At 41.7% G+C, this 26,697-nt stretch overlaps 1 protein-coding gene across 1 annotated transcript; it reads right to left on the reverse strand.

The window, feature by feature from the left end:
* Positions 1-26,497, reverse strand: OSTF1 (osteoclast stimulating factor 1). Its single transcript, XM_044445900.1, has 10 exons — positions 26,208-26,497; positions 12,049-12,095; positions 8,987-9,037; positions 8,807-8,870; positions 6,755-6,808; positions 5,779-5,886; positions 4,888-4,937; positions 4,690-4,768; positions 2,636-2,734; positions 1-1,918 (listed from the first exon to the last, which is right to left on the reverse strand). Exons 1-10 carry the CDS (start codon positions 26,239-26,241, stop codon positions 1,860-1,862), a joined length of 645 nt encoding a protein of 214 aa, XP_044301835.1. The 5' UTR covers positions 26,242-26,497; the 3' UTR covers positions 1-1,859.
* Between the last annotated feature and the right edge of the window lie 200 nt (positions 26,498-26,697).

Consider the following 26,697-nt stretch of genomic DNA (forward strand, 5'->3'; position numbering starts at 1 on the left):
TTTAAAAGCATTTAAAAATATTTATTCATAATGCATCTTTTTGTGAAGATACTTTTGGTTTACGGTTTTCCACACTATACATGATTTCAGAAGCGTATCAACTCTGAGGTGAAATACTTTGGGGCACAAAATGAAAGCCAGAATCTGAAGGACAGGAAGAAAGTGGGGCGGGGGAAGCAAAGAGCACAGAAAGTGAAAAACAATCCACACTTCCATACTACAAACAGGAATGCAAATAAACTGCAAATGTTATTACAATGCCATCACTTTAAGTCAGAGGTTAAGTTCCTTCTCTATACAAATGTCTTGTGTGGGCTAGAAAGCAGCTTCAGTACACATGTCTCTTTCCAGGGGAGAAATCTTGCAAATGTGAGACACTCATATGATGTTGTGCTCCTGCTCTTGAGCCAGCTGCTGGGGCAGTATCAATCAGCTGCTCAGAAGGGAAGCAAAGGACTAGAGCTGGTTAGGATGCCTGTTGATTATCTGACAGGGTTGGGGGCACACTTAGTTGGACAGAGGACAAAGTTCTTAATACCTTCAAAAGAAATACTGACTGTCCAAGACAGGTGTAGGCAGCTTGGTGCCCTCCAGAGGTTTTGGCCTACAGCTCATGTCAGCCCCAGGTAGCATCGCCAACAGCCAAAGATTCTAGAAGTTGTAGTACCAAGCATCTGGGGGGAATATCAGGTTTCCTACTCCTGGTCTGGGGATTTAGGATATGAGTCATGAAGCAAGAAAGCCAAGGAGATCTCAGGCATTAATCTTATCTGTACTCTCCTAAAACGAAAAATTTGAAAGGTTGTAAAAACAATTTCTCTTCCTCCCTCTCTTTTCAAACACACTCACATGAACTAGGAACTATGGAATTTTCAGGGGGAAGAAAGGAGTGGTTGATAAAATCCAAACTCACTATTATTTTAGAGAGAAAAGTGGAGTTTAACTTCCATTTTTGCTCAGGGTGATCATTGCAGGAAATCTAGGCTCCAGCAGACCCGATTACTGAGCCCAGTTTCTCCCTGCTGTCATCCCAGGGTAGAAGAGAGGGCTAAACTTCACTCCATCATTTAACAACTGTGGGATGGAGGAGCCTATGGCTTCCTGTGTCAGCTGATGAAGCAGCACAGCCATACTCCCCTCTCTTAGCCAATACAATTCTCTGTCCCCTGTGCAGGGCTAGATCTGTGCTTGACTGCCATGGATAATCCCTGACAACAATGGGAAACAACCATGTAGCAGTCATGACCAAAGCCACTTTTTGTGGGAGACTTGTGTGTTGTTTGAACTCCAGCTCCGTTAAGGGTATTTTCTCAATAGAAAATATTTTCCTGCTCCCGAAATTCAAACTCTCAGTACCTCAACACACAGGTGGTCCAATTACATACATATACCTTATATAACACACACACACACACAGAAAATAAGGTGAAGATGTGCTATGGAAAAAAACCCCAATAACCAAGCTTCTACCTGAAATGTTTCTCTCTGTAAGATAATGCTAATCATGTCAGATATACTTTAAGATGGCTATTTACATGCAACAGATTGTTATTACAGACAGTCTGTAAAGCGCAAGTCCTGTTTCCAGTATAATAGGGAATTGGTGGGAAAATTTATAACATATATATATATACTCTCACTTAAACATACTGTTTAAATGCAACAAGAGAATCTGTGGCCCTTAATACAGAGGGAGATTTTTACCCCATGAAAGGGATCTCTCACCATGGTTTTTTAATTATTGTCACACTTCATCACTGTATGTGTGAAAAGAACATTTTGCAGTTACAGAGAGAAAAGATTTGAAAAAGGTGAAGGCAAGAGAAGTTGTAACTTTTTCAAGGCAATATTGACACAATTCAATCAGAGTCTTCATCATCAAGATAGTCCTCTGCATTGCTTAATGTTCGCAGTATGTCTAGAAAGAAGAACAAAAGTCATGTAAAATAGTCAATTAAGAGGAAGGCAAGCAATTTTGAGTGCTTTAAGATGTCTGTCATTTCCTGTACCTCAACATTTTACTAAGACGATTTTTTCACATTTTGTATGTATCTTGATAGGCTTATAATTAAAAAGGACTCTCCTGCATCAGCTTGGCATTCTGCCATGACTGTGAAAAACAATTTCATCCCCTGCTCCACATACCTTTGAAAAGACTAAAACAAACTCAGCTCTGTCTTCTGTGAAAACAAGTCTATTCTATAGGGGGCTATCTGTCTGCTGGATTACAGCTTCTCTAGGGGCCTTCCAGATGTTAGCTCCTAGCACTATCAAACAAAAGACACTATGCAGTCATATCACCTTTCCATCCTCGATGGACCTTGTGTGCTAAGCAAAGATAGTGAGAAAGGTGTGGAAACACGGGAACATTGCAGAAAGATGTTAACATCTGGACTGCTCATAAAAATTCCATGAATGGATCAGGAAAATTACACAATAAAAGCCTTATCTAGAAATATGCTTGGTATGCATTTGCTATTACATGTCTGCCTTGACCAGAAAGACCATCCCTAACCATGTCACATCATCACATTTGGTGTGATTGTTCCAGGAATACTCAAAATTGATTCATTGATGCAGCATTTGTGGAAGCTATTTGAAAAGCCAGATGAGAAAAGAACAGATGAAATGTTACCTTGCCCTTGTTTCTTTTTGAGTAAGGAAGCACAGGCAGCATTAGTAGCCATGTCCAGAGCCAGTTTTTTCTCATTGTTTCTTAAATCTGTTCTGGCACCTTTAAGAAAACAAAACACAGGGCATCATTATTCCACATTCCTGAAACTAGAACCATACACCTTTACTCTTCTTATGAACATTTCTCATGTGTTTCCTCTCTGACTCCCAACACCAGATATGTCGGACTTTAATCACACAGGTTTCCAAGGCATCTGCACAGAGGCACAGCCAATGGCAGTTTTCAACTGTTAATGAAAGTACCAGACTGTGTATTAGACTCAAAGGGCTGGAAGTGAATTTGGGGGTCATCTAACCTGCCTCCAGCGAGAGGACTCCAAGCATCACCAGCCAAAAAAGCATTGCAACTACTCCCTTTTCCCCTTTAATGGATTTTATATGGTAAGACAGAGATTGAAGAAATGCTGGGAAAATGTGAGAGGGCTGCAAACTAAAGGCATCATCAACTGGACACCCCATCAAATTCTGTGAATGAGGCCAGATGATTGTAGAAAAGCCTTACCTGGGGCTCAGTATAGGATCAACCCTTTTTGTGATCATTATGTTTAAACTTAGCATAATCTCTAGTTCCTCTCAACATTAGTGAAATAATTTCTAAGACAAATGGGCAGGCCCAGAATAAAGCCAGCACTTCCCTACGTTTTTTCTCTAAGCAAGAAGAAAGGACTATTACAGAAGGAATGATGCAGCCAGGCTTCACGTATCATGGCTGAAACCCACTAGCAGAGACATCCTTCAGAGAGTTACTGATTGCAGCAGAAATGCCATAGATTCGCTACTGCAGTTACGGTCTGACTGCGCCTCTACGGATGTGCCATTTTATGCCATTGTTTGAAGGTTTACATTCTGGCAGACAACAGTAACAAATACACAAAGAGCTTGGTCCACATCTCTGCAACTTAAGGGACATATGAAGCTCTTTAAAGCTCAGTTGGTCAACTTAGGAAGCTTTAGTAGGCCAAGTGAGAAAAAAAGTGGCAACTGCATTGCAGAAAGTAAAGAGAGTCTTCAAAATCAGCTGAGTTACAGTACACAATGTAAATTAGGCACGTGAATATGGATAGCCTAGGTCAGACGCACAAGCAGGAGTTGTGTCTGGACGTTCCATCCTTCTCTTTTGTACCAGGATGAGGGATCAGGATACCTGAGAAAACACCTTCTTCCCAAACCAATCTGCAAACCCTACTAGCCTGCCTGATGATTTCACTTGAATGCATGGCCTGACAGGAGTCCACCTGTGGAAGTCTTCAGGGCAATAGCTCCATTTTTTTAGAACTCCCTGTCACATTGCACTGTTATCAAACATTTTTTCCCTTCAGGAAACCTTCTTGATCTAACTAGATACCTTTTTGATATGTTTTATTGATCTTGTTTTAAATACATTTTATTCTGCTGCCATGCTATGCTATGGTATATTAATATCCTGCCTTTTTCTACAGGGATGCCAAAGTGGCTTACATAGTCTTTTTTCTCCTCTCCATTTCATTGTCACAATAGCCCTGTGAGGTAGGTTAGCAAAAAGTCACTCTCTAAACAGCACTGCAGAGTGGGCACTAGAACCTGGATGTCCGGAGCCTCAGTCCAACACTCCAACCCACAATTTAGCCACAATTTTTTAGCGTTCAATAATCTAAAATCTCCATACTGGAATATGAAAAAGTATATAAATCTTGTAAATAAAATTACTAATTAGGATTTCCTGGAGTTATCACTGAACTATAATTTCCCTTTATACTAGATCTAATTATTTATGGTTACCATGATTGGAACAACTTAAACCAACTTCTAACAGTTGTTTAAAGCACTGACTTCTTTTGACCCTGGTAAGCATACTTTCCCTGTTCAAATATAACAGGAAACTATTGAACTCTGTTGCACCTTATAGCACAAGGAAGACTATGTTAACACAGATCTCATGCATTTTGACCTATAATGAACATCCAAACTGGCCTATGTGGATGACACTAAATAGATGAGTTGATAAATGTAAATTACCTTTCGCCAGCAGTGTTTCTACAATATCTGCATAACCTTTCCATGCGGCTGCATGCAAAGCTGTGTCTCCCAGTTTATTCTGTGAAAGTCAGAGTGAAATAACCATCAGGGTTAAAATGTAGTAGTGAAAGTTTAATTCATTTTAATTGCAAGAAATCATATTGTTACAAATTGTTCCTGAAATAAGTGATTCCCTACCTGTTGGTTTAGTTCTACATTTGGCTGCGCCAATAATACTTCCACTATGTCTACAAAAAGTGAAAAGAAGAGGAAAACATGAAAAACTGGAATTCGTTTTCTTGTATTCACACTACAGCTAGAAAGTCAGGATCCAGTCTCAATCAGCTCAAAATACGCATATCATTTTGCTAAAAGTCTGAGAGAATCAAAGTGACTAAACCCTAGGAAGGAATCAGTATTTAAAATATAATAAACTTGTTTTTCTTTTTCTGCTTTGTTTATTAAGAACTTTTGATTTTAGACCCACATTAAGTCATTTTGTAATGCATTTATGTATTAATGCTTCCCCACTGGCCACAATTTAAATTATATCATTTAGAAATTCAGGCTGTATTATTTATTGCAGTGAATTATGAAATAGCAGCTGGCTTGTTAACTTAGCAAAAGCAAAGTCCAAGAAAATACACTACTCTTAGGGTCTAATCTACTCTTGTGTAAGAATGGAAAAGAAATTAATTTGGTTCACATTTTAACTTGGATAAGTTGCATTTCCCAAACCAATCTCCAAACCAAAATGTAGTTACTGTTCAATATTTACAATTATATTATTTAAAATTGTGCACAAACATGCATATATTAGGGAAGACTACACACAAAAATGTGCATATTAATGAACCTAATAGTTAAAATGTTAGATATAAGTAAAATTGTTTGAAATATATTAGACAGATATGTATGGGGGGTTTGAATATATACAAAATGTATGTACTAGAAGAGATGTTCCTAAAATGCATCTATGTTTTTGTGAAATCTAACAAGTTTGCAAACCAATGGAGAACCCAGAGGGATTTATGAATGAAAAATGAAAAACTGAGTGAAACTGAAATTGACAGGTTTGCCTGTCCTCACCTTTGTGTCCACCGTGGCATCCCCAGTACAAGGCTGTGCTTCCAGCTTTATCTAAGCCATTGACACCAACCCTGTTGTCCAAGCATTCTCTTAACCAGCTCAGGTTTCCTGAAACACATACGCACAAAATGACGGGACACCTTTTTTAAATTATTAAATCCAATGCACAGAAAACCACAGAAGCCACTACTGTGCAATACATTTCATTTCAAATGCTGCTCAGTTTGCATCAAAAAAGAAGTTATCAAGGCGCATCATTGCAATATGAATGGAAACCCTTTGCAAATGTTACCTTCAAAGATCTCCTTGAAGCTATGCATTATGAATTATCCACACAATCAAATATCTTTTATCTGATAAGAAAGATGTCTTAGGCTGCAACTAGGAGTACACACCACTGAACTCAACGGAATGTATTTCTGAATAGAGGATTGCACTGGACATTTCTAAAACCGAGTATATATAACCTTGGAGAAAAATTACAATAGCACTGATCCAGTGTCTCCTGCACACTTGCAAGCGTTGCTTCACTTTAAGAGTGGAGATAACTCTGAACTGGTGCCAAAAGCTAAACCAAACTGGCAAGGGCCTTTAGTGATAACATAACAGACAGGGCTATCCTAAGCTGGGAGGGAGGACATGGGAGGAACTGCCACTACCCAAGCACTGCCTGCTTGTTTCAGGCAGGGCAGAAGAGGAAAGGCCAAGTTCTGGGAGTTGCAGTGGGAGGGAAACCTCTTGTTGCGTGAGCAGATGTCCACCCACCGCATTTCTATTTTAACAACATTGAACAACCTGATCAGTTTCACTTCCACTGAACACAATGGGAAGAGACCAGATAAACTTCCAGCAACGTGGCTAATTAGGATGTGGTCTGGTTGCTGATGATGCAACTATTGCTGTTTAACATGGTCCAGCAGGACACAAATAGATCATGGATCTTTTTATTACAAACTCCATCTGAAGTTGCACCCACCTCTCTTGGCAGCTTCATGTAGGGGATTATCAATGGATTCTGCTTGCTCAGCCACTAAAATAAAGGTAAAAGCACACAATGTTTTAACCAGCAGCATTAAGTTTGGTATCTTCTAAATGCAGTTATTATTACACATAAATCCAGCCCATTTCTCCTGCTAGCAAGGAACCCCAAGTGCATTAATTAGCCTCCTTCTTGCCATTTTAGCCTCACAACCATCCATTGAGGTATGCTAGGTTGAGAGTCTGTGACTGACCCAAAGACACCCAGTGAGCTTCATAGCTAAATGGGGACTAGAACCTGGATCTCCCACAGAGGCTTCCTTGAGAGATGGGTTTCTGATGAAAGACTAATTTATTCCTTCAAAACACTAGTCTCCTTCAAATAACCCTTCAAACACCAATAATCAAAGAAGTTAAAAAAAGCATAGTCAATCCTCTGTTGCATAAACTACAGATAAATATATATTAAAACAAAACCAAAAAACCCATGAAACCATGTCACAAAGCTCCACACGTCTTGACTGTGCTTAAGGGTTATCCTTGTTATCAAGAGTTTCCCATTCACTTCAGGGAGTAAAAATATACACGCCAGAGTTGTGCACACAGTGTCCCTGATATTGAAGTGAATGGTGAATTCCTGTTCATGCAGAACTCTGTATATGTAATGGAATCATTGCTTTTGGACTGGAACTTAAACCTTTACACCCTTTTTTCTACAACAAATTAACATTCAATTCTAGGGGGAAAAAGAGCTATTAATTCTGTGACCTTGAAACGCTGCCATCATTGGTACCAGTATCAAAAACACAATTCACTCTGCACTGCCTTTGGTAAGAGACATTGCTTATGTCTATTGGGGCAAGAGGCAATTTTTAAAAAATAGCATGGATTTTAAATAAAATATATGGGGCAATGATAATTAGAGCACTAATTTACAGTCCCTGACGCAGGACTCAAAATATGGTGGGCAGCCTCTCTGCATCAGTGTCTGCCAGGTCTCTTGCATACCCTGTGGGAATTTCTTCCATAAAAGAAAACGCAAAATTAGAAGAAAGATGAAGTGCAGCCCTTCAGTAGTTTTATGCAGGGTGCTTCTAGACAGACAGGAATCTGCAAGTGTCCAAGGCTTTGAGCTGTTGCAGTGCAAATAAGATAAACTGTTAGGAGAAACCTGAGACAGCAAAGTCACTTTATGCATAGGGATCAGCTTTGCTTCTGATCAGCTTAATGCATTGCTTGGCTTTCAGAACTCTGACTGGTTCAGCCATAGTTCCTCCTCCAGGACAGCCTCTTTTTGTGGCAACCAGAGGCAGAGCTTTGTGGATGGTGTACCCAACCTGTGAAATGGAATCCCAAGGGAAGCTTGCCTGGCACCCACACCCTAACCCTTTCCAGCACCAGATGAAGGCATTCCTGTTCTTAGTATTCACTATTTTAAAAACTGTGGATTTCACTATTCACTATTTTAATTCACTATTTTAAATTTTATTTTTTAAAAAAAGAACTGCTAGTTTAAATGCCAGTAAGAAAACTTACTGCTCTACCTCCACGCCTGAATGCACAACTAGTTCATAAAACTGATCTGATGTCTTTTCCAGTGCCTCACAGTAACTTTTAAAAAACATTTTATCGGTATTTAAACTTGCATTCATCCATTTTAACTAGGTTCATGTGTCATTTTCATGCTGCTTTTATACTTTTGCTGTTTTAGCTTATTTTTTGTCATTTGTCATAAGCTGCCTTGATGTGATTGAAGGGTGGGGCATAAATTTAAATAAGGAAAGGAAGAAAATGGGGCTCTGCAATCCTGCAGATGGCACCCAAGAGTGTTGTAGTAAAACATTCTTCCAATTAAAAGGCATATTTCCGTGGAAGTCCTTTATGTTGTGCTCAGTGCTCATTTACTGGTGGCCTGTTCTGACATGAGATTGGAAGATTTCCTTTGGATCCTGCTTGTAGATGCTCCTAAAATATTTATGTAATTATGAATTTCTTTTCCTTCTATGGTGGATAGCTACATTTTGAAAAGCAAAATGAAATAGGAAAATACCATAATTGCTGGGAATCAGTCCAGTTCTTCCTTTGCAGGTTCCCTTCCACCAATTGGTATCACTCTGGAGGAAAAAGAAATTAATGTTGAAAAAGTATTTGAAAACCCAGCATGCCACTTCACATTATTGCTTCTGCATAATATGATTTATCTTTAACTTACTTGCGTTTATGAACTTACCATATCAGAAATGTAGATAATATCCCCTTCTTCAAAATAGAGTTCATCAGGCTGGAAGAATAAACATGCTGATTGAGTTTAAGGGCTGATATAAAGCATAAGTTTAAAAAGCTTGGGATTTTGGGTTAACACTCAATCCTCCTACGCCAAAGTCTGAGTATTAGGATCATTTCACTTAGCTTGTAGAAGAAGCATATGTTATTGTTCCCTTGCACAAATGGCAATTGGTCATATAAGCACACCCTCATTCCATATTCCAGGTCAACTCATGCCTCTGTGAGAATTTCCAAACCAAGTCCACATGTGTTCTTTTATTATTGTTATTTTGTTACGATTATGCTAATACCTGCTCCACATTATGCTAATAACTGCCTGCTCCACATTCTCTGCATACAGGAACTCTGCAGGAAGGGGAGTAGAGAAGCCAGTGCCAGGCTTGAGGGGTTGGGCAGCAGAGGAGTCTCAGCTGGACCCAGCCATGGAGGTGGTTGGCTGCAAGCAGCACGCTATTTCTGTATTCATGGAGTCCATCAACACAGAGTTACTCCAAGCAGTGCAGGAAGTTTAGATTGCAGGCAGCTTGCAGCCATCCAAAGCCAAATAAAAAACAGACTGAAGGACAGCAGGTGGCCCCAGTCCACAGGAGACATCAGCATCACTGGACCCTCAGCATAGATTCTGGGTGCCAAGTCCCAGGCCTGAACAGAGAAACACATTTCCTGTTAATAGAGGAACATCACTTCCAGAATAGAAGATGAAATCATTTTCTGTTAACTTTTTCCCCAACAAGGTTAATGAAAATGGGCACCTTACGTTGAGCTGTATTGCAAGACATGCGAGTCTCACACTGCAGCTGCTCTGTTCTTACCTGGCCTCCAACTAGGTTCCTGGGAGCACAGCCACAACCTTGCCTTTCTACTTGTGCACTGAGAAAGTGAGGAGACACTCCTGTACTGGTAAATGGGGAGCTGAGGAAGCTAAAAAGAGTCAAAAGGTGGTCCTGCATGGCCAAAAGAGGGAGGATGGAAACCTTCACAGATGTGTAGGGGGAGAAAAGCAGAGGAGCCAGAAGAGTGGTCCATCCCACCTTGACAAGGTATCTCTGCCTGCAAATGGAGAGATAACTGTGGGCAAAGCAAAGGAAACAGGACTTTTGCTGTGCCCTGCTGCCATCTGCTGCTTTGTTGTTGAATAATAAACCAGCTAACAAGTGCAGGGGGCCAAACTTGTCATTAGGGAGGGAGGAACTTGCAATGGGTTTTCCAGACTTCTTTGTCTGCTATGTAGCTGAGGGGCACCCATTTTAATCAGAACAAAAACAGCCACAGATCTGCTGTAACATGTGTAATTTACCCTCAAGTCTCAAACTTAAGGGATGACTTCTTGTTAAGTAGCTGTCCACACGTCTCACCTCTACCTGCTCTTGATCTCCCTGTCCTCCCTCCAATTTCTTACTATCCCTCTTCGCCATTATTCATATATAGACACAAGTCCCACACCAACACAGCTGCACACCTAAACACCCAGGCTTCTTGCCACCTTTCCCAATATCAGGTCCTGCATCTGCGCAGTTTCCTGCAATATATATAGCATTCGGCTTGACATGGTGGCTAGACACTTTCCTATACCTGAAAATAGGGTCATTGCTCCTTGGTCTTTCAGTAAAAGAGAGTCATTATGCTCTCAGCCCTTTGGGGAAGTTCTAGAAAGCCCAGGCATTCTAAATCAGGCTAGCATCTGGTCACTTCTAGAGACCGAAAACAGATTCTAGATGACCAGGTGATATCTCACTGATTCCTCCCTCAGGGTGAATTGAGGAAAAGATGTGATACCAAACAAGACCTGCTACATTCACTCAGTTGGACAGTCCTGCAAGACTCACTGGCTGAATGCTCTGACTCTCCTTGCATCTCCAGCAAGTTGAGAGAGATATAAAGATGAGAATCCATTGTGCACTTTCCTAGCCAAGCTAATACAGATCAGCTTGCTGGCTGCTCTCCTTTAGGCGGGGTTAATTTCTGAGAGAGACTGGAAGAGAACAGCTTCCAAAGTGGGGTGGAATGCGAACATGTGCCAGAGGAGCACTGGTGAGGAGACTACATCCATGAGGAGAACACTACCCTGATATTTTTATTTACAAGCTCACTTTAATCTAAGCAACTTCTGCACCCAGGTTGGAGAATGACTTGGTAAGATAGCGCTTAATTGAATTCTGTTATTTGTGGAATGATTGATTGACTGAAAACCTGTAGAGAGAAGGCCTTAACTAGTGCTGTAGCAGAAATCATCTCAGTTTCCCTAATCCACAAGCCATTACTGATACTCCTGAGGTGCTCACCTTCAAGTTTTGGGCAGAATATAAGAACAGCACTCTCAGTGACTGCACCCTGTGCAGAATTAACAGGAACAAACTATTCTAACATCTTAAAGGAGTGCTTTGGTGAGCTTCTTACTGTTTATCTGCCATCACAATGATCAGATCAATGTTTTCTCTTTAATGGATTCAGATAAAAATATGAAGACTACTCAAAATCTTGGATGATACCACATAGCTTTGCCATGTCTCTCCATGAGCAAAAGAAGAATGACAGCCCTTCTCTTTCCATTTTAAATTGGTAAAAACTGTGCTACTACTTTACTCCTCCTGTCCTTTTCAAGCTGTTTGTTCAGGAATATCTGCTGAGGCCAGAGACATCTTCACACAATCACTTGAGAAGTGGCTTTTCCCCGCAAGAAAGATCAATCAAGAGCAATCCCAAGAAGATGCCTGCTTCAGTTCTGGCAAATCCCAGTGCATGAAATATGCAACGGAAGCCGACTCCTTTACTGGGCTGAGATCCCTATGACTGGTCTACTTTTATTTAGAGGCCAGCGACAGTCATATAAGTCCTTGCTCCTGTGCAAGAGGATCAACTTGCAGCATCTGTATCCCAAAACTGGATCTTTTACTTCTATGTGTGCAATGGAAATACCCCTTCCCTTTTTTATGATTATAAAGGAATGACTGCCCAAAATAAGTTTTCCCTTCTATTCTATGAGAAATATGAAACATAAATACTTACAGTTCTGGGTTCAAATGTATACAGGGCTCTAAAAACTTTGACCTGTCCTAAAAACCAGAGAGAAATAAGCATTAGCAACAGAGTATATCTCCTTTTCCTAAGAGAGGCTTACTCAAACATTTATGTGAGTAGCTGAAACATATCAAGGTAAATTTTGACTGCAGCAGGCCTACTGCTCTCCAGTGTGCGATAGCGCATCATGCTGGATTTGGATGAGTTTGAATCCCTCCTCACTCCAAGCTCTCAGAATGACCTTGCTATGAATATCAAGTGGGAGGGGAGAGTGATTCACACCATCCAGGGGTTCCTTTCAGGAAGAATGAGACTAAAATGCAATAAATAGATACTGCTATTAGGTAGCCAGTGTCCATTGCCAATGTTCCTTAACACATTAACCAGGATTCCAGCTTGGTGGGAGATGGATAAAAGAAATATTTCTTCACACAGCATGTAAACTAGGGAATTCACTGCCACAGGAAGTAGTGATGGCCACCAGTTTGAATGACCTTAAAAGGGGATTGGACAAATTCATGGAGGAGAAGGCTATCAATGGCCTTGCTGTCTATGTGCACCCTCCATTAGCAGAAGTATCATGCCTACAAATACCAGTAGCTGAGGAGCTTGGCCAGGAGGGAACTGTGGTACCCAACCTGCTTGGGGATCCTGTGGGCAGCTGGTTTGCCCCGATGTGAACACAGTGCTGAACTGGATGGGCCATTGATATGATCCAGCATAGCTTTTCCTATGTTCCAGGGTCGCAAACCAACCCTTTGCACAGAGGGTTGTGGGATTAACATTAATCCCAGATGTTAACCCTCATTACACAATTAGAAAATTATATTTAAGGTCTGCAGGAAGATTACATAAAACAAATTTTGTTAAAACTAGGAACATTTTGTAGGACGTGACAACCTTAATGACAGATGGGGAAGCTACCAAAAGAGCTACACAGAGTAGAGGGAGGACACAGGAAAAAGTTGCTACTAATTCTTCCTATCTCCTAACATGCAACAAAATTTTATGCATGTCTACTCAGAAGGGATTCCCATTGAGTTTACTGACTTAACTTTCAGGAAACTGTGCATAGGATTGCAGCTGGACAAAACAAGTTTGTTAACCACAAACAAGTGTGGAAACCGGAGGACTTAGTCTGGAGAAAGAGTTAGGGCAGCAAAAAGTCTAGGACTGGAACTGTCACCATCCAAATCCTGGAGCCAGAACTCAGGCTAAGATATACGTTTATGTATTACTGGTTGTTGCTGAACACCTCTGTTATGTGGCAGATTGAAGGGTGTTTACAGTAAGGCATTAGCTTTTAAATGCAATTATATTAATCTGGGTCTGGAATGGAGCTGCCTCGTATTAAGCACAGAGATTGAGTTTTACTTTATTTATTACTACTACTACTACGATTTACTCACTTGCAAAACTCATTAGCTACCTTAACATGACATACAGTTCAATACAACGAACATTCAAAAGCAGCCACTTTAAAGAAAACCTTCTAAAAATCAGCAGCTATAGAGAACATCATAAAATGTGGATGTGTCTTTTTTGTCATGATACTTAATAGGCATCTTAGGTATGATGATGGCAGATCTTTAAGTATTGATCTGTCCTCTTATAATAGCAGAGTGGAGACATGAGTGACAAATACAGAGGTTTTCCTCACCCACAGCTTACAATCATCATCTGTCTTGCCCAGACCTCAGACAACATGATAACCTATTCTCAGAGTTTGAGTATGGGTTGAGTGTCAGTTGTTGTTGAACTGTGGGTTTTTGTTAAAACATGGGTTGTTGTGTTTCTGAATTCAGCTGCACTAACAACCCATGGTTTGTTGAGCAGAAAGAACCCAAGAAGAAAACCAATGGTTTGCTGTTGGATAGCAATTTGTGGGTTGTTCACCATCATCTGTTGTCACAGCTGGTCTGAGGCACAGTATTCTATGTTTCAGCAACAGCCCATGGTCTGATGACAACTCATGCTCAATTTTTGAGTGTAGATTGTATTGTCTGAACCTGATCAGAGACTGGATTCACATACTACCTGCAAAGCAACCTTGCTCTGTTTCCAGGGCACACGGACTCTTGGCCAAAATTACCTGGCAGATACTCACATGGTCAACCTGGGCAGTGCAGTTTCCATGCTCCCTGATCCACCCCTCTGCCCTCTCCATGCATCCTGGCAGCCCCCATGAGCAGAATCCCCATCCTTTCCCTTTTCTTGCCCATGAACTGCAGCAGCTTCCTGATCGCTCCACTGCAGCCCTGAGGCAGGTTCCCCCTTCCTCCTCCTGACTGTACCTGCGCAGTGCAGAAATTGCAGTGGCTGTGGTGTTTCCCAGTCCCCACAGAGATTTTTATTAAATGAAAATAAAGAGTTTCACCATGATTCCTCCCTTCAGCCTCCATGTATTTTGCTTGTTTCCCTGTTTCCAAAAGTAAACAGAAAGAGGGACACATTGCTTGGCCAAAGGGAATACAATGAGCAATGAGATGTCTGTTGCTAGTGGGTTGAGGGCAGCAGACATCACAGGCTAGAAGCAGCCATTTCTGTGGCTGTTCTTGCGAGTGACTCTATGGTGTTTCCATACCAACAATGGTAAAATGGTGATTCTGGGTCCAGGCAACCAGACAAGCTGCAGTGAAGTGTGGAAACCTTAGAACTGACTGTTGAGTCTCTCAGTGATTTCAGAAAACCAATCATACCACAGAGGAACTCTGAAACTGGGTGTGCTCAACACAACAAACCAACAACATTTAAGATTTCACTACGGCTTCTCATGTTGTACAAAATCACCCAAAGTAGAATAAAGTGAGTCTGATAGAAAGGCTATGGCGAAGAAATCAGCAGCTAAGAAGACATTCCATCCCTTATTTGCATGCCTCTTTCCATTACAAATGGACCTCCTGCCCCAGGGTGTTGGACCAAGGGATGTGTGAGGAATCCATTTGGGGTGGGAATCCACTGGATTCCCTGGGTTTGGCTCCTTGGACTCTCTTCCAGTTTGTAGTGGCCTTGAGTCTCCGTTCCTGGCAAGTGTTCCCAGCATTTGTGGGGCACTGTCCAGAAACTGAGCTCCACGCCTTGCACAAGCAGTGTTCAGGGCAGCTATTTGTGCCACTGCTCCTGACGCAGAAGTCAGTTGCCAGCTGCCCAACCTTCACCCTGTGAGCACTTGTGCACTTCTTCTTGGCTTGGCTTGCTTTCTGAGATAGGGGGCCTTTGGGAGGAAATCCACAAATGCTAAGGGGTGGATTCCACTAGGTTTTGTTCCAATCCCAGCTGGACCTCTTTAAGCCCAAGGCTCAAATTCAACCATGGTGAAGCTCTGGTTTGCCACATTCTAGTGGTGGATAAGATGGTGGAGGAGAATGACGTAAGCTGCCTTGAGCCCTTTGTAGGAAAAAGGCAGGATATAAATCGAAAAAAATAAATAAATAAAATGGTGTCAAAAGTACAACATCAAAATACCAAACCATGACAACAACAGTATATTTTATTTGAAAATTCTTATTGCCAATGACTAAACCGGAAGAGATGTATTTCAGCATTTTAGAACAGGAAGAGAACTGCACAAAACCAGGAAGACAAGCTTTGCATTTGAAGGAAAGGGGGCATGGCCATTTGGGTAATTCCAGAAGGCCAGATTGGGACCCTAGACCCACAGATCCTCAGGCCTGTGTGTCTGAGGTTCTGTACCCATGTTCTACCCCTTTTCTGTGATATTCAGTGAGATCCATGTTTAAGTACACAAGATATGCCGCTGTTAGTGCTGTTTGGACCCTGGTCACGATTCATAATGAACTGCAACAAAACTTCCGTACATCCCTAGAACGTAGTTAATCATGAGCAGCTTGCTTCCAAAGTTTTGTAGGACAGAGATCTAGTCACTCTAAATCATGCAGAGATCAGTAGAAATCTACCTATGACTAAAACCTCCTTAGATATATGGGACTTTGGTTTTAGTTGAAAAAATGGCAGAAGATGGCTTGCTAGCAAGTGCAAACATGACTACATTATTTGGAAAAAAATAATGTAAGACATTCTTAAGCCTGCAATTGAATTTGCTAAATGTATCCTTTCTGAAAAATGTGCTCTTTGAAATTCATCCTCCCCCTTCATAATAGTTGCACATTCTGATGCTTTAATCAATATGGGTACAGTGTATGTTTTAGCATGTACTTTTAAAAACATGCCATTTCTCTGTTTGAAAATATGTACCTTTCTTTTTCAGAGGAACAGGTATTGGAAGGAGACAGCTGCCTTTGGAAAAGGCAGCAAAATGAGCAATGAGGCAGGCAATGGTGAGCTCAGTAAACTCAAACATCTTCTCTCAATCTGCTTGCTCCCACATTGAAAGGACAATCACACCAAATATGGATAATATCACACCACACTCATTTAAATGCAACTTCTTTTAATGGGACTTATGGCCAAATTAGGCAAGATAACGACAGACCTATATATTTAAACATGGATCTCCCACAACCCAGAAAGACAGAAAGGCATGTAGATAAAACCAGAGAAAATACAGAGGCTAAGCAGCCAAGCACTATGCAGATACTCTGTGGCATTTATGTTAGATCAATGTGCCCCAGTCTGCCTCCCTCCAGATAGGCTGAGTTACAATTTCCATCATCCCCCAGACAGAACAGCCACTGGGATAGTCAGAGTTGTACTCCTGCACACCTGACAGGTGCCAGGTTGGGGAACACTCTGTTCAGCGCACAAAGAAGTCACCATTCCTAGGCAGCAAACCCACTGAAATCCAAATAAATTTAAGGCACAGTGTTAATTTGTCAAGCGTGTTACCATTTTCACCCCACTGATCCTCATAACAAATTCAAGAGGGATAACCTTATGCTTTAATAATTTATCTGCTTTCTTAAGCTTATGTCAACAGCAACTGCAAGGCACACAGACCATTTCATTTTGGACTTTTATGTATTATGACAACTTTAAAAGGGCACATAGGAGGCAAGAACAAGACACTGTTCATAGAGGTTTTGGCCATTTTTCTCTTGACTCAGAAGATGGTTTATGTAGAATTTTGGCTCATATATGATGTTCAGGAAAACCAAGGGCAGCAGGAAACCAGCCATGATAATAAAAAAGGCAATTTCTCATGCTCTCTTCTCTTATGCAGTATTTTAGTAATAATCTTAAATTAAATTGCTTTCCAAGATATGAGGAAATCTTATTTAAAATGACTGAGAGATTTTTTAATCATAGCAGGACTTTGTAAGGTCTTGTTCAACTAAGCAGGAGTATTTCTTCAACAAATGGGCTACTGTTTCTGAACACTAGAGCTTTCTACTTCATTTTCCCTCTGACTCTCTCCTTACACCAACTCCTTTGTACCATCTTGCAGTCATTCATATAAAATGGTCTTCCTCAACCCAGTGCCTTCCCAATGACTTGGACTACAACTCCCATCAACCACAGGCAGAAGTACTATGCTGCCTGTGGATAATTCAAGTCTATCTGGAGAGCACCATGGCTGGTGTAAAACTACTTTCTCCATTAAAGTGTTATTACTGTATTTCTTATTTTCCTCTGCAACTGCGATTCACTCCAGTCTACTTATCTCACCTCCTACTGCAACACACAAACTAAAAGAGCAGAGTTTAATATGTGAAGCTGTTTGATTACAACATTTTTGGTTAGGCTGAACTTATAGGGAGGAAAAGCTTTCGACACTGGTTGAGGGAACTGAAATCACTTCTCCATTGCAAGCAGGATCCTGTGGTGGAGAGCCCAAGTCCATTTCAGAAATTATGAAGAACTAAAGCAATATGCTTATAGTGGGGTTCGCTGGTGCTTGCATGGACGACACAGAAAAGCAGCAATTCTTCCATACGGAGAAGAAAATAACAGTGTGTATCTAAGGGATCATGATGGACTGGTTTAAAACGTTTATGCCACTTATCACAACATGTCCAAAGCAGCCAACATTGTGAATCAACATTACAACTTGAGCATTTTATAAACAATTTGACAGGAACAGGAAATACAAGAATGGAGCCAAAAACATTAGAACAACTGCAAGGGAGGAAAACAGAACATGCAGGAATAGCCAAAAGTCTTCCAAAAAAGGAAAGTTTTAACTATCTTATGGAATGCTATCAAAAGGGGGTGAATTCTCCCAGAAGGGAATTCCATAGCTTGGGTGCAGCTGTTGAAAATATCCTTTCCCTGGTTCCAAATAGGTGCATTTTAGTAGACACTGGGGGAAATACATGAATTCAGAGAACATTACCATACACTCGCAAGATTTGGATGTGAGTTATTGTTGAACCATGGGTTGCTATTGAAGGGTAGGTATTGTCTGAACTGAGCTGGGGCAAGAAGGTACAACTTGTTAACCATGAACAACCCATGAAAAGAAGCCTGACCTGTTGCTCATTTGTGAACTGTGTGCTGTTCAAACTGGTTACATTGGCTGGGTTCAAACAACACCATGACCCACATTTCATCAACAACCCATGTTCAGCCCATACTCAACCCTTGAGTTTTGGTACTGTAATGTCTGAACTAAGTCAATGACTGAGTTAGCATGATACTCTAAGCCACAGTGGTTTACTTATCATCTGAACCTGTGATAGTTTTGTCAGAGTAGCTGAAGTTTGCTTTAAACCCACCCTGATGAGCCATGGCTTGTTGTTGGGGTTATTTTGCCCATTAGGGGTTCTCATATCATCCAGACCTGTACAACACAACACATCATGGGTGGAGAAAAGCTGCTACAGAGCTGCTTGGCAAGAATGGCAAAACCCCTCTTTGGGTAAGTGGCTCACAGGTGATAGACACTGCAAGCTGTCCCAGAAGTACCCAAGTGGCACTTGGGGTTGCTGGTAGATGCTTCTGCTCTACCTGCTGTAAGCCCTTCTGGGATAACTGCAGCCTTTTTGTCACTTAAAAAATTAGTCTGATTGGAAATTGGACTGTCAAGCTAGCTTTTATGATTCCCCCTTTGACAACAACAAGTAGTCCTGCAAAGATGCCATAGGGGCAGGGTGGAGGGAATACCCATGGTTGCAAGTATTTTTTTTTAATTGTGAATAATTGTGAACTTTTTTTTCAAAAAGTAAAGCCTTTTTGTCAACCTTGCACAACTGTAGACAATCATAAGCATGTAAAACAGTGATAGGAAACCTGGGGAGATAATGGGCAGCAGGTTGCCTGCTGGGCAAATTTCACCAGGTGCCCTCCCAGTCCACTGCAACCTGGGAGTACAGATAATGATACCCCCTCTTTGCAAGCATTTGACAACTGTCAGAAGCCAATCTGTCAAACAATTCCAAACCCAGAGTGATCTTTGACCGTTAAATGAGGACTTCCTTCACCCCTTTTGCAGCAAGATCCTTAGTGGAATGACCCAATTGTTCCCTCAGTTTTGCAAGATGTTCTAACAGAATCCTATTATCAGGGGTAATTCCTCTTTGACAGACCAGATGATCAGTCAAACTGTAATTCTCCTTTCTTAAGGTGGGATTTCTCAGGATTCTTTTTTGGCAGTATATAGGAAAGTATATAGGTATATAGATCCGGGACTACTCTGGGCATTGGGAGATATTCTGGAGAAACTAGGGACCACTCCAGGTTTTGGAAACATTTGGTAGGTAGCTGTGAAAACCCTGGGTTCCTTTACAAGGGGTGGGATGGAAAGTTGGACTGGAATATACTCAGAGGTGCAAGAAAGCCCAATGATTCAGGCAGCTGTAGTTAATCTTCTGTAGTTTTAGAGTTAAGATGTCCCAACCTCACATGCCATTTGAGTTGGTTCTGAAAATGAAATAAATCTCTGTGGTCAATTTTATGTGATCTAGCAACTAGAATGGATTCTCCTTATGCCTAGTCACTAATGCAGTGCAACAGCTAGGTGGATGAGTTCCAAGGCTGGAAGTCTCCTGTTCAGTTCTCACCTGATACATGAATATATAGGTTTGGTAAGAGCTTCCCAATGCCCATGTCATGGCTTAGAGATATGTTAAGCTAGTTTCCTACCAAAAATGTGTCTTTTTATATCCTGCCTTCCAACAAAGAAAAACATTTTCTCCCTCCATTATACACTGACAGCAATCACACGGGGTAGGAAGACACTGGTTGAAAGACAGTGCCTGGCCCAAGGTCATTCAGGGAGCTTCATGGCTGAGTGGTATTTGGTACACGTCTTCCAAGTCCACTTAACTACTACACTGGGCTGCATTTGTGGAAAACATGAAAATGAACCTGGATTATTTCAGAACCTTTCCAAATTTGGTCCCCAAGTTCTCACTCTATCAGACTTAGTTTTTTTCCTGGCTCACATTACCTACTAGGTTTTAACAACCTGTATAATAACATACAAATTATTTATATTACTGAAAAACAACAGCAAACAGAAAAATAAACCTGAGTGAGTATGTATATATTATTTTGAAGGGATTTGTGATATCCTGGACTTTCTGGCCAGAATGATTGTTTTTATTGTTTTTGTAGATCTCCTGGACCTCCTTGGTTTTGAAGCAGTTAGAAATTCTAGTGAAAGAAAACTCCAGCAAAATAATTAACCAACTTGAAATAAAAAATATAAAAATGAATAATGGCTGATTTGCAAGAGTTACTTATGCCTCCTGAACTTTTATGTTTCTGAATGGGAACAAGTGAAACTCAGTGGCAGACCATAGCCTGGCATTCAAAAATCTCTTTTATTAATACTTAGAAACAAAGCTATAGCTCTATAAAATGTAAACACATGTTGTAGGGTCAGCTCTTTAAAAAGGCTTTTATCCAGCTATTGTTCTATTGTTCACAATGTTTATTATTTCAGTAGTCAGCAGTCTAAATAGACTTTGCCATTTAAAGGTCCATGTAGAAAGAATCCCAGAAGCTGCCCACTGACTGAAATCAGTATGCCAGAAAAACATGCTGCAAAAATGTATTTTTTCTTCCTTTCAATAAAGATATTTGTATCTCAAATTAAAAATGAAGAACCACAAACTTTGGGGATGAAAGATGGGATGAAAAGCATGTATTTCTATAGAGTTTTGTCATTTTTCTTGAACTGAACTTATGGCTGAAAAACAAAACACACTTGATAAAAATAATTACTTTGAGCGCAGTGGGATTTACTTGTGTATAAATGTGCATGGGAGTTATCTGTTAATTTTGCAACCTGCTCTACTTCATTTTCCTTTACAATACAATTTTATATGTGCTTACCCACAAGTAAATCCTACTGTGATCGGTACAGGACAGGGCTGACAGTCATTCCTTTTGGAAAATGCCACTTCTTCCTTATGTAAGGTCAAATGGAAATTTAGAGGTGTAAACAGGAAAATCTGTGGCAGCAAATATCCAACCGCTGGTCACCATGGAGCAGCTTGCTAGAGAACATTTTTGCTCTTCAAATAATAACTCTAGACAGAAGAAGGGGTAAAAAACTAAATTTTGTGGACAGCTGATTAGATGCTACAACTGATCTTCCTGATGGTGTACTTTTTCCAACAGGAAACCTTAACAATGGGTTATTGAACCAGATTTGCAAAGGCTAGCAAATGCAAAGGCTGAGGTAACAGCCCTTAGTAATTGCAAGGTTGTTATGTGTAATCCTAGAAGACTTATAAATCCAAAAGTGTGTGCAATGAACTGGAATCAGAGCTTCATTCAACAACTGATAGAGTGAATCATAACCATTCAGTCAGCAAACTAGCACTTCTGAACTTAAACCACTTTAATCTAGAACTAGACTGATTTTAAGATAGCAAATTGCTGCCCCATAAGTACAGAAATGGGGTTAGATGCTCTCGATTCTGCACCATTTTGCCATCTCCAACCAAAGTTCTCTATCTCTCAACTGTAAATGTCCTTATTGGCTCAAATATCTCATGGGCGTGCAGGAGGCAAAATTGTTCACATCTGCCTACAAGCATTTTTTTATACAAAGAACCCATCATTTGCAACTTGCAACTCTTGCAGGTTCTTTAGATAACATCATGACCTTCCTGTTTCATTTCTGTGCCTAACCAGCACTTTTAATACATTGATTAAAAAAAAATGAATTGAATTGTGATATCCTCATGTGTAATTCTGCTACATGTAGGTGACAGTGTCACCTAGAGTCATGAGGCACAATGGAAATACTCTACCTCTTCATTCTGCAACAAAACTGAAAGCAGATACAGCCAGAAAAGCAGCCTCATGCAGGCAAGCTCTGGCACTTCACAGTAGTGGAAGGATAAAATTAGTAGCATTTTTATAAAGGTTGTGGCAATCAGAAAATAGCTTAGGAGGAAGCTTAAGGCCCTTTATGAAACCCACAAGCACCACTCCTGGTTTTGCCTCATTTTAGCATGCTGTGGCCCCCAAAGCCTTTGAAAAATGGCAACGAAGGAGCGTTCTGCTCCCTATTACAGAAGGTGAGGTGAGATTGTTAAGTAATAAAGCACCACTAAAAAGTTTTAAGCAGTATTGGAATCAAGCTATGTGATGAAACAAGTTCCATTAACAGGGTTTTCCACATTAATAATTATAGCTTGGGGCTCTGATGTTTGGGAAGGGGTTTATGCTATTCTGCACCGTGCCATTTTCCAATTTTAAAATACTGCTCAGATCTGTGATTGTCCTACAAAGAAAAAACCACATATCCATTAATATTTCTCCCTTAGAGACAAGTTGTAACAGGGTAGTGGGGTGTTTAAATTGGGGATATGAGTCAAACCTCCCTTCTTGCAGTGGCACAAACCCAATCCTTATATATAAGAGCATTTCCAAATACCCTTGCCAGAATTATGACTGAAAATGATGTGGAAAAATATTGTATTAGTTAGCTAGCAAATATATGTAAAGCATCACATTACAAGAGAAAGAGCCTTTTCTGTGATGGTTCCTTGTCAGTGAAATACCCTCCAGGTGCCTACTTTGGTCTTTTCAGCACCAAGTCAAAATGTTTTTATTCTTTTTTATTTTCCCAAACATTTCAAGTGCCTTTAGATCTTTTCCATTGTTTTATTCTGTTGCTGGACTGTTTGTTCATTTTATTATGCGCTGATGTCTTTGTTTATGGCTTATATTCTGTTTTAATTTATCTGTAAACTACTCAGACAGAGAACACTGGTTATTGGGCAATATAAAAGTACAATACATAAATACATAAATTAACCTGTCCATCCACATCTTGTTGCCTTAAGAATTAGGACTGGCAGAGATGTGGAATTGGGTCCTTTTGACTATGTGACTCACTCCTTAGAGAAGTGTGGCTGTACCCTTCTCCTGAGGATTTTCAACAGACATTTGATGCCGCTTGTCTGTCTGTCTGTCTGTCTGTCTGTTGCTCTCATTGTTTAAAATTATTTTGTTTTATTGCTTTCTGCATTTAACTTTATTGGAATATTTTATGAGTATATTTTATGGACAAAAGTGATCTTGGCAATATAAAGCAGGGAAGGCCAATTGTATAAATAAATGTTATTTATTTTATGAAAGTGTAATTAAATTCTATAGCACAGTTGTATAATATAATTTTTGAGTTGCTCAAAAAGAGAAAACCAGAAGGCAAATTCCATCCAAAATTATGTGGCCTCCTGTGGTGGGTACTATTTGCTTTGAGTTTCTCAATGTGTTATTCTCTATAAGCTTTATCTGTAATTCTTCATCCTTGTCTGTGTAAAACTGCATTCCTGTTATTGAGACTAAAGGGATAGGACCACAATGCCATTGGTTTAAGTCTGTGAATTACTGTTAAAAGAGGTCAGACATGTTTCTGCTTTTCGGAGAACAACTCTGTATTTGAAGGAATGGCAGAAGGCAATCCTTCCGCTGACCGTACTGTCTACCCTGTCCAAATGAAGAATCATACAGGAAGGCTAAGTTATATATCAACCATTAGCTCTTGGACAGCAGATTTATTAAGCAGCTGAGTCACCTGGCCACAGTCTGCTCAACTATAGTGAAGCAGCCCACTCTAATTTTCTTTGAAGTATAGTAATTATTTCCAGAAGTGTAGCCATCCGTATAAATTAGCATATGTAAATTTTATGCAAATTCATGCCTCCTCTTGTCTTCTTTAGTAATGCAACATGCATACTGCCCTTTTTTGGCAATATGCAAATGGCCAGCCTACACTGCATGTACTGAACCAGGGTCCTCTGCATTGCTTGGGCCCTCAGAACGGCCCTGACCTACAAGCATCTCAAATATGATTGCAGAGTGCATCCCGCAACTGCTGACCTAGTAAGAAATGTACACAGCCTGCCTCTTTCCCTTCGATCTGCAAAATGCCCTACAAGGAAAGTCAGGGGATAGCTAAGAACTGGGGCAGAGATTCCAGTAACTGGCTACTCAGCATTACATATTTATCACAATAATTTATCCGCCTCTCTCTCTCCACAGAGCAAATATTTCATTGATGCAACAGGCAGACCGGCCTGTCCTCTAGCAAGCAACCATTTTAAAGCAATTTACACTCCAGTAATTCTATCAAAGTCACTGGAGTGTTTCTGAAGAAATGGTAAAAGTGAATCTAGAAATGATCTAGCCAATCTAGAAATGATAAAGACCCTATTTTCTCTTGAAAAGCAGGAAGCGTGAGAGAGCTAACCTTCATCTTGTTTGTGTGTTTGTTTGTTTTTTGTAGTAGTTCTTATGGGGCAGTGCTAGGTAGCACAAAGACCCAGAGCTCAGTCCCAAAGGGAGGAAGAAAAAAACACAAATATGCATACAGTAGTCACAACTCCTAGACTTCTACTTCACAGGACTGTTGTGAGGATAACATGGAGATGGCATTATGTAACCACCCCCCTTGGGTACCTTGCTGGAAAAAAGTAGGGAATAAATAAAATAAAATGCATATGCTCTAAGTCTTGTGTTCATGTATCTTTAAAGGACCCTGTCTCCAAAGGACAGCTCTATTTGTAGAATTAGGTGGATGGGCCGATGAGAGGAGGGCATTTTATTTCATAAGGAAAACGTTCAGGCTGAAAGATGTGGGGGACGGGAAACAATTGGGCAAATGGCCAGCTAGTCCAGGGAGATCCGATGCATTAGAGATCATCCAGCCCTGTACCTTTATTTCAGCCAGTGCCCATGGACAGCAAGGTGGTGGGCAGCTGGCTCCCCAGAGATTTGAGGCTGCATTCCTAGGGGACCATCCCCTAGCACCGCCTCTGCTTTTTAGCCTTTTTATTCTGGCTTGCCAGCAGCTCAGAGAAATCCTACGAAGTGGGCGCCCGGCTTTCACTCCCCCACAGAAGCCAGATTTCTGTGCAGCGTCCTTCCCCATCCCCGTTTTGCTACACGTCGGACACGCAGGTTACCAGAAACTGCGCCCTGCAATGGATCCGGGAGCAGTAAGCCTATGAAGCGGCTCCTCCGACATTTTTTCCTTAGACTTTTGAGTTTGACGTGCCTGGTTGTGCTGCGAAGGGCGGGACAGGACGGGGAAGTGGGGGGAACTCTCATCGCGTTAAAAAACTGCTTCGTCAGCTGCATTAATGCAGCAAAGCTCGAGCCACGGAAATTCTTCCGCAGGAGAGTTTGTGAAAGGCTTTCGCCCGATCGAAAACTCCCGCACCGGCCATCTGCCGTGCAGCAGCAGCCCCACCTCCCAGCATCGCGAACCCAGCGCACTTCCTGCTCCAAGTCAGGCCGGCGACGGGCGCGCGCGCCCGGTCTCCCTTTTGACAGTGACAGCCTCGTTCAGAGCCACACCCGGAGCGGGCGAGAAGCCCTTCACTCCAAGGCGACCGCTGCCCTCCGCACTCCCTTCCTCTCCATCTCCTGCGCGTCGCAGAGGGAGACACGGAGGGGGAGAAAGAACATCGCAAAAGAGGGAAAGTGTGTGTTGGGGGGAGAACCAAGGCGGGGACATCAATTCACTCGGGCCGCCAAGCGCTTAATTTATAGCTGATAATGCGGATCGCCCCAAATTATGCCGCTGGGGGGACTGGGATCCACGACGTACGGCGCTGCTCCGCTGCTGGCGCCTGCTCAAAACCACGGTCCACGTGTCAGGAAGGACCCACTTCCCACCCTGCAACACATACTCCGTTCTCGAGCGGCAGCTGCTTTCTCCTTCCCCCTATCCTGAGTCGGGATTTGCAGCGACAGCTTAAGATGCCTGCCACCAGGAAGAGGAGGAAGCAAAGGCTTAGGACGCGGCGCGCCTCCCTTACCTGGTTTGGCTGGTTTCGGTGGCGGCTTGGACATCGCTGCACGCAAGTTGCAAGGAAAGCTCCTCCCGACCTTGAATCGAGCGCCGGAGCGCCTGTCTCGCCTTCGAGAGTCACCCGATCACCGCCGCCTCCTCCTGCGCGAGGACTTCCTGGGGAGAGGCAGCGTGTGTGGGCAGCTACGGACTGGGCGGTCGGGTGCTGAAAGTCCCTGCAGAGTGCTGCTTTTGCTACGATGAGGAAGTGGGACTCGCACAGCCCACGGCTACGCGCGCTCCTCCCCCTAGAGGCTGCTTGAGGCACGGCAAGCACCGAGAGAGCGTGAGCGCAGGCGGCGTGAAGAGAGAGCAGGGGCCACCTTCCCCAGCCTAATCACCCTGCCAGGCGGCGCGCGCGAGGAGGAATGGACAACAAAGAACGAGCCAATCATGGCGCGCGCTGCCCCCTCCTTCGTACAGGGGCGGCTCTCCGGAATAAGGTGCCCCGACCGCGA

This window comes from Varanus komodoensis, unplaced genomic scaffold (genome assembly GCF_004798865.1).
Source record: "Varanus komodoensis strain SLA01 unplaced genomic scaffold, ASM479886v1 scaffold5, whole genome shotgun sequence".
NCBI classification, from domain to species: Eukaryota; Metazoa; Chordata; class Lepidosauria; order Squamata; family Varanidae; genus Varanus; species Varanus komodoensis.